The sequence below is a fragment of the Propithecus coquereli genome, unplaced genomic scaffold (genome assembly GCF_000956105.1).
Source record: "Propithecus coquereli isolate 6110/MARCELLA unplaced genomic scaffold, Pcoq_1.0 Scaffold341, whole genome shotgun sequence".
Lineage (NCBI taxonomy): Eukaryota > Metazoa > Chordata > Mammalia > Primates > Indriidae > Propithecus > Propithecus coquereli.
Window position 1 is genome coordinate 1677597 of NW_012149075.1, and position 9037 is coordinate 1686633.

Consider the following 9037-nt stretch of genomic DNA (forward strand, 5'->3'; position numbering starts at 1 on the left):
AAAAAAAAAGGGCAGAGGGAGGAACTACAAAAGAATTAGAAGACTGGGTGATTCCTTTATACAATAACTGGAGTGAAGACGGCCTTGTGACATAAAATCTAGAAGCCATGAGAGAGTTATATATTCAACTACCAAAAATAAATAACTACTACATGGCATAAGAAAATACCACAAGCAAAGTCAAAAGATAAACAACAAATATGGAGCTATATCTGTAACTTACATCACAAAGAAATAATGTCTCCTTTATATCAGAGCACGAGAAAATAAGAAAAAGCTCAACTGAATAGAAAAATAGTCAAAATCCATAAATACATGGTTCATACAAAGAAACACGTATCGCCCTTCAAACATATTAAAACCTCAAACTCAAGCATAGTAAGGGAAGCAAATCATTAACCAGCACTAAGATACCATTTGTTATCAGACTGGCAAAATCCAGAAGTGTGATCATACACTATTTTGTCAAGGATGAGAAAAATAGTCCTCTTGTGGCTGGGTACGGTGGCTCATGCCTGTAATCCTAGCACTCTGGGAGGCCAAGGCGGGAGGATTGCTTGAGGTCAGGAGTTTGGGGTTGCTGTGAGCTAGGCTGATGCCACGGCACTCTAGCCCAGATGACAGAGCAAGACTCTGTCTCCAAAAAATAAAAAAAGTCCTCTTGTATTTTGCTGGTGGGAATATAAAACAGCACATCTCCCACAGAGGGAAATATGGCAATATCTTAATAATTACAGATGCATTTACCCTTTGGTCTACAATTCTACCCCGAAGAATCTATCCTACAGGTACATCTGTATCAGCTGACATGATGTAAGCGTATTCACTATAGTATCACTATAACAAAAGATCAGAAACAACTCAATGTCCAACTGGTTGATAGAATATTATGTAGCCATAAAAACTGATGAAGAGCTCTATGAGCTGATGAGAGAGCGAGGACACACTATTGGTAGAACACATTTTTTTCCTATTTTTACATTTCTGAAACTAAGATACAACTTACAGTCAATGAGATAAGCAAGTAATGTGGCAGCATTTTATGATATCTTAGTGGTACGTATAATATTATGCACTTCCTTTTTTAGAGCTGATGAAATATGATGGTGAATAAAGCAAACACCATTCAGTGAATACGTAGGCTGCCAGCAACCATTCATGTAAAAATTACGGAAAGTAAGAATATATATTCACATTTGCCTGTATGTGCCTAAGGAAACACTAAATAGATAAACCACAGACTACTAAACCAGATGCCTTATAGGGGATAGGGGACAAGGGGGACAAGGCAGACAGAGACAGGGGTGAAAGTGGGACTTCTCTGTCTATACCTTTCTATGTAATTTTTAATTTTTGAACTAACGAAATGTTCAAACAAAAAACTAACACATCCAGTGAACAAACTCTTGATTCAGATAAAGAGCTATATGAATAAGATGATATTAATTTAAGGGGGGAAAAACTAGCATTTTTCACCTCTGCCCCATCCCCTTTATTCTTTTCAATGTTACCATACTGAACTCTATCCTCTACATTAGACGGGCCCCCACTGGTTTATTCACTTTTTTAAAAACTCAACATGGATTTTTATGCTTTTCTATGATGAACTCAAAATGTACTATATAAAACTTAGTTGTTGAAACTGTATTTAAAATGTTCAATAGAAAAAAGGGTCCTTTTAAGAGAGATACATTTAAGTTTTGGTTGATTATAAAACTGACCCTACTTGGCAAAAAAGTCTTCAATGAATTATAACATTGATAGAGTGAACAGCAGAAGCTTTACTCTAATGGACAAACTTTTTGTTCCCAATTATAAAACAAAGGAGCCAGGCACAGTGGCACATGCCTGTAGTCCCAGCTACTCTGGAGGCTGAGGCAGGAAGATCACCTGAGCCCAGGAGTTCGAGGCTACAGTGCACTGATTGTGCCTGTGAATAGCCACTGCACTCCATGCAGCCTGGACAAGATACTGAGACCCCGTCTATCAAAAAAAAAAAAAAGAAGAAGAAAACAAAACAATGAAGAAGTCGATATTATTCGATCCCAAGTTTATAGAGGTCTCCTTTTCATTCTGAAATCTTGTTTTCGATCTAAGGAAAATAATGATTACTAGAATAAAATCATGAGGATTTTCAACCCTAAAAAGATTTAGGATGAACTCCCATCTGAGAGGTTACCAGAGGTATGTGAAAAGTGTTGATAAGCAAATTACTAGTTATATTTCTGATTTTTAGGAGATTTTACTCATCTCTTATAATGTGTAATACATCTATAATGCTATTTTTAAATATTTTTATAGAAAAAAACAATGCAGGCTATACTTAATTTCTATAGGCAGATTCAAAGTTGTAGTGCATCTTAAAACATTTATCCAACCTCAATAAAACAGATGACATCCAAGTTCAGTAGTCTGCCCAAAGTCACAATTGTATTAGGAGAAGAAATAACTGGTATTAAAATCAGGCCAGTAAAAAATAAAAACTCAAGGCTATTTAAACTCCCAGTCCCTTTCCTAGACACCCATCTGCTCAAGAATATGAGATAAAAGGTACTAAGAGGCATTTCTGAAAGCCTCTCTGGTTCACTCTCAATAAATCTCTTCTGAACCCAAAACATATCTTTGCCTACAAAGCCTTCACCATACTTGTATAAACCAGGGTTCTCCTCTAAACTTGCCTCTTCAAGTAGGACTCACTTCCTAAAAATCTGGAATAAAAAGCTTGAGGGAAAGACTTCTCAATCAAGAAGAATCCAACCACTAATTAACTCATGGCCATCTATAGAGTCGCTGCCTCCCTGAAAAGGGAAGGGACAACCAAAGTACTCAAGAATTTACTGCAAGCAGCAGAGATACAATTCGGATGTTTCTCTTCAGTCTTAGCAGTCACCCAAAGGAAAAAGCCTAAGAAAGACGTATGGCACCACCATTTACCAGGCAAAGATCCCAGCAATGCAAGTACAGGGCTTAGGAGGTAACTGAAGGCCCTCTACAGAATTTGCCATGCATATTTTGCCACTAGCAAGTAACAGCAAACATGACAATCCTCTGCCTTTGTTCATGGGGACAATACTTTAAGAGAATTTGGTCATTAAACAAAGAAAAAAAATTAGCTATAAATCTAAAAATATAATTCATGGCCACGTAATACAAGTCATAGTATGGACAATGAAGATTATATTTTATGATCTCCAAAACATTCCTTTTCTCTATACTCAACAAGACCTTGTCTTTGTATCTGTCACAGTGCCTAGCAATAAACAAATAGTGTGTATAGGAACACTTAATTGAAGGGATTTCACTTCAGTTCCTTTTGCACATTTAATCTGCAGGAAAAGGGATGGTTAACGGCAATTCCTAGATACCAAGATAGGCTGTTAACTTCAGTACTAAAGCAGCTCTTTGTTGAAACAGTTAAAGTCAAGAACTACAATTTGTATTTATCATAAAGGTTGAAAAATTTGAGCTTTACTCTGAGTATAACATTTAAATAACAACCCTACCCCCACCCAAAACAACTGCATTTACCTTAGCCATGACTTCTGGATCTGGTTCTTCCACAGGGTCAGCCCATTCAACTGTAACTACATTTCCCCATACTTTTACTTTTCCACTCATCAGCCGGCGTCTGGCTTGTGCTGCTGACTTGTGATCCTCATATTCAAGGAAGCAGAACCCCCGATTCTTCTTTTTGTCATCGGGTTGATGATACAGAATAACGTCCACCAAACCCTCTGTTAAACCAACAGCCAGATATATAAGCCAAAAGCATCCACCACACATCTAGCGATTAGGCAGACCTAAATCCACTTGCTGACGAGCAAAAAATAAGTGAAGCAGCCTCAAAATGAGTCACTAATTACCTAGTAGACAATCAGATCAGCGTAATTAGATATGGAGTTTGGGACAGTATTTAATGTTTCCCTTTTAATTTTAGGAGGCCTAAAGGTATAGCAGTATACAACAGTTCCAATTACTATACTTTTGACATTTAACATTCTACAATGTTTTAGAGTGTTAGATATAAGATGACCTTATGGTTTATAAAGGCACTATCAAGAACCTTAAAAACAAAATTATAAATCCAGGAAAACTTTCTTCTATTTTGAGACAGGGTTTTGCTCCGTCACCCCAGCTAGAGTGCCGTGGTGTCATCATAGCTCACTGAAACCTCAAGCTCCTGGGCTCAAATGATCCTCCCGTGTAGCTGTGACTACAGGTGCATGCCACCATGCCCAGCTAATTTTTCTATTTTTTGTAGGGATGGGGGTCTGGCTCTTGCTTAGGCTGGTCTTGAACTCCCAGCCTCAAGCAATCCTCCTGCCTCAGGCTGCTAAAGTGCTCAGATTACAGGCATGAGCCACCATGTCTGGTCTTAAATGCTTGGATTTTATTTTTAGCCCAGGATTCTCTAAGCTCCAGATGTGGCTACTGCCCTTTGGTTAGACATTTCAAATTTAACATGTCCAAAATGGCACCACCATGGCCAAAATCTGTCTTCCCTAGACTTTCCTAATAAACAGTGCCATCCACCAGGTTCTCAAGCCAGAAATTGATAAGACATTCTTGATTTCTTCCTTTACTTCATCTCTCCTATACAATTCTAAACTCATTTACTTCTTTCCATCTCCATTATTACACTAGTCCAATCTCCTATCTCAACTAATACTATGACAGCCCCAACTAATTTATCAGCTTCTACTCTTAATCCCTCTCTCCAAGCCTTATCCACAGAGACGTGTAGGAATAATATTCTGTAACCATGAAACAGAGGAAACAGATGTTATTCCCTGCTTTAAACCTTTAAATGCCTTCTCATTATATATACAATAAAATCCAAGCTCTTTACATGGTCTACAAAAGCCCTGCCAACTTCATGTCATAATTCTATTCTTAATTCTACTTTTTAGCAACACTAGCCTTCTCTCAGTTACTTTAATATACCAAGTTCTTGCTTGCCTTGGAGGTTTGGCATGTGTTGCTCTCTTGGAATACAATTCCTTTTGCTCTTTGTATGCTACACCCTCCCTGTCCTTTAGGTCTTGGTTGAAAGGTCACCTTACCAGAAAAGCCTTCCATAAACACCAAAACAGGGATAATAGCTATTCTCTAGCTAAATATCCTGTATTTCCCACCTCACAGTGTTTTATCACAATGTTTAATCATTTCTTTAAATTCTGTTGTTTTATCTCCTTTCCCAGAATGCAGGCTCTATGAGGGCAGAGAGTAGGTCTCCTATTCACCAATGTATTCCAGCACATAGTGCAATGAGTGTTTAACAGGCACTTGAATACACACCTGCTGGAGGAATGAATAAATGGATATGAAGCCAGAAAGGAGCTGTAGATAATAAAAAAGTAATGAAGTCAAAGAACTGTGCCAACAGGGGTATTTGACCAACACAATTATAATGGGCAGTAGTTACAAAGTGGGATGCTAGAAATCAAGATTTCAGAGTGGGTAGAATTTCTGATGACAAGATCCAGAATGTGATCTGTACATAGTGGAGCTGAAGTAAAGGAGTGGAGATGAAGGAGTCGTAGAAGTAAAAATCTAAGGCTTTGGATGGTTCATCCAAGTAGATATTGAAGTGCTAAGAATGTCAATTTAGTGCAGAAGAGGAATATTGTGAGACAGAAACAATCTTCAAATTAATGAAAGGCTGAAACCTGAAGAGTAATGGATGATAGCTTCAAGGAAGGAGAAAGAATATGTCTGCAGGATAAAAATGTGGAGGAACAATGGTTTTTATAAGGAGAGGCAGTGTTCTAAAACAGTGGTTTTAATCACAGGTAGTATCAATGGATCTCGATCAGTATATTAAAAAATGAAATGGGCCAGGCATGGTGGCTCACACCTGCAATCCTAGCACTTTGGGAGGGGGGAGGATCACTTGAGGCCAGGAGTTCCAGACCAGCAACAGCAAGACCCCATCTCTACAAAAAATAGATAAATTAGCTGGGCATGGTAGCCCACGCCTATAGTCCAAGCTACTCTGGAGGCTGAGGCAGGAAGATTGCTTGAGACAAGGAGTTTGAGGCTGCTGTAAGCTATGATTGTGTCACTGCACTACAGCCTGGGCAACAAGGTGAGACCCTGTCTCAAAAAAAAAAAAAAAAAGAAATGGAATAGGAAGTATTAGAATAAGAATAAATCATGTGTAATAAATAAAAGTACAGTTTTGTTAAATTTTGTTTCAGTTATACATAAATGTTTATAGACCTGTGATATAAAATATGTACTTTTCAATCCATTCCATAGACTTCAAATTGGAAATTTTAGAAAATCTCATTTGGACAAAGAAGGAAGGAATAAAAAATGACCATCCTGTTGGCCCTGAAGTACACTGAAAGTATGGGAAAAAAGCCTCCTTCAGTTGAGGGTTACAGAGCAAAGGCTCTAGCAAAAGCCAAGGTTCAATCAAGACAAAGAAGTAAAAGGGAAGTTTCAAGAAACTAAGGATATGAGGGAACTTGCTTAGTCTAAAACACTATAAAGCAGAAAGGAAGCAAGTTAGTCACTGAAGACTTGAATTCTTAATATATACCTTTTTTTGTTTAAGCACTTATAAGTTGTACAACAGATTTCCCAAAACTAATTTCTAAATACATTTTTGTTTTACCTGTGACTTTACTGAATTCTTCCAGAATGTTTTCTTTAGTCTTATTCTTCGGAATGGACCCAACAAAAAGTCTGTTGTTTGCCACAGAAATGCACACTCCAAGGTGTTTACCGGGACGAATTTCATAGCTGTCACACTGTAAGGAAGAAAAGAACCAGAGACCCCAAAACAACCCTAAACTCAGGACAACTGATCTTAACCTAAAAAATTCAACAATTTAAGGCCAAACACTCCCTGCTTCATGAACTCACCGAGTTCCCTCATGCTTGCCATAATATGAATGTATATTTTAAACTTCACTGTTACGGTCTCTTGTTTTAGTTTGGTTTTGTTAACCTTCACTGCTCCTCCATATAAAAGGACTCAAAGTTATTCACTTTATTTTTTAAAATATCTTATTTCACATTTCAATTTTATCTATCTGAAAATTTTTTTCCAGAGATTTTCAGAAAAAGTACCCGAGACTGATCATTCAGGGTCCTTAGGGATGAAATTAGATACAGATAAGCCATAGTCAAAATAACAATATATAGAGTAACAACTATGTTTAATCAATACAAAAGACATCTAGAAGAATTTTACATTTTATACAAGTCAGAATTTAAAATATATAAAGTTTTAAACTTTACCAAACACAATAATTTCAAATTTTTATGAAAAGACAGGGATAAAAAAATGTTTTATTTAAATCACTATAGTGATGGTTTCCTTGACAAATTTTAGCTCCTATGCTTTAACATTACTTACCCATTAGTTTTAAAAGACATGATTATTAAAAAATAAAACCATCCATGCATTGCCAGAAATGAGGAAATAAAGATTTGAAAACTTAGTATTAAATAAACAAGTTTGAAGAAAAAAATCCATAATAAAAATTAAAATATAGGTCAGAGTAAAACTAATTCAGAGCCCACTAACGAAACCAAAAGCCTTGGTCGAAGAGGTTATTCACTCTAAAAAGGTTAAAACTAGACTAAGTGAGGCCCTTAGATATCTGGCAAGAGTATGCCAAACAACAATCATATTGTTATTTGTTATTTTAAGATACTGAGATAGTTGTATCTTAAATACAGTAGGAATAAAGATATACCTGATTTGCAGAACTCTGTTACTATTTCTCCTCTAAAATAACCACAAGTAAAAAGGCCCTAGAGAAAAGAAATTACTAGAAGACTGGCTATAAAATAGTAGAAAAGGAGAGAAAGATTAAAGACATAGAGGACTCATGAGCCTAGAAACAAAAAGAAAAGAACAATACACTTAGAAAATGTGAAATAAATTACATGATTAGGCTGTGACAAAAATAATATTCACAACCATTTCCTGCACTGAGTCCTAAAAGTCACTACCACCCCTGTTATGTTCCCCACAACCCATCCTAGCCTTCATTACACTTTAAGAATCCCAAAGTTTAAACAGCAAAACTCAATATCCTTTTTCTCTAAACCAAAGGAGAGAGTTACAGAAGTCAAATATTCGAATGAAACTTTTGATACTGATGAATCTAATGGATAACTTCTTAGAACTATAGGAGACATCCTGTAACACTATTTCTTGGATATTTTCATTTTTTATTTTTATAGTCAGAAAAAATAAAGCAAAAGTCACATATCGACTCACTCAGTACAAAAACATTCAAAGAAACAACTTTGAAAAGGAAATAATGTTAACTGTAAGCATTTTTCAACTGAGGTTCATTCCCTCAAATAGTGACTTGCTAGACAGTAGATATTTATCACATACCAGTTTAACAGCTTCCTGTGCAGCTTCCTTTCCACAGAAGGTGATAAATGCATACCCTCTGTTCTGACCAGACAGTGGATCCATCATAAGACGTAGATCCCAAATGGGACCGGCCTTCTCAAAAAGGGGCACCAACTCATCCTCATACAAATCTCTTGGTATTTTACCTACAAAGACCTGAAATAAAACTTCCTTATTAGGATCCAACATAAGCATTTGATTCGAGAGCCATAAATCCTAAATGCCTTTTTTCAGAAGGTGGGGGCAGATGATTAAGGAAGAATGGGGGCCATTTGAATCTTAAGATGACTCACAGAGCTAATCCTAATTTTTATTATAATGACCTTAGGTTATCAACAAAGAACAATAGTCTATATTGAAACATGGAAACTAATAAGAGTGTGCAAAATTTGTACCAACTCTAAGTTTTAAATTTTTATAATTTGATTTTTCTTATACAAGCAGAATAAAGCGTATGTATGTGTCCTTATGGAAATATGATATCTGCATTTTCTAAACCACCAGTAATTGTGTGAATGTCATGACAAAAAAAAAAAGAAAAAAAAATTGAATAAACGATTGATGTGGCCTTCCCCAAGTTACCCCTCAATTCTAAATTCATTACTACTAAAAAAGCTATCTCAGTATTTTTCAGAAACTCCAGTGCTCCGA

General features: G+C 36.4%; 1 protein-coding gene across 1 annotated transcript in view; it reads right to left on the minus strand.

Annotated features, from left to right (window-relative positions):
• Nucleotides 1-9037, minus strand: part of HNRNPR (heterogeneous nuclear ribonucleoprotein R) — a 33853-nt gene that overhangs the window by 5753 nt on the left and 19063 nt on the right. Inside the window, 5 exon segments of the mRNA XM_012650909.1 lie at nucleotides 1477-1515; nucleotides 2857-2904; nucleotides 3562-3734; nucleotides 6623-6758; nucleotides 8366-8542. Of these exon segments, the coding sequence (XP_012506363.1) occupies nucleotides 1477-1515; nucleotides 2857-2904; nucleotides 3562-3734; nucleotides 6623-6758; nucleotides 8366-8542 (573 nt within the window).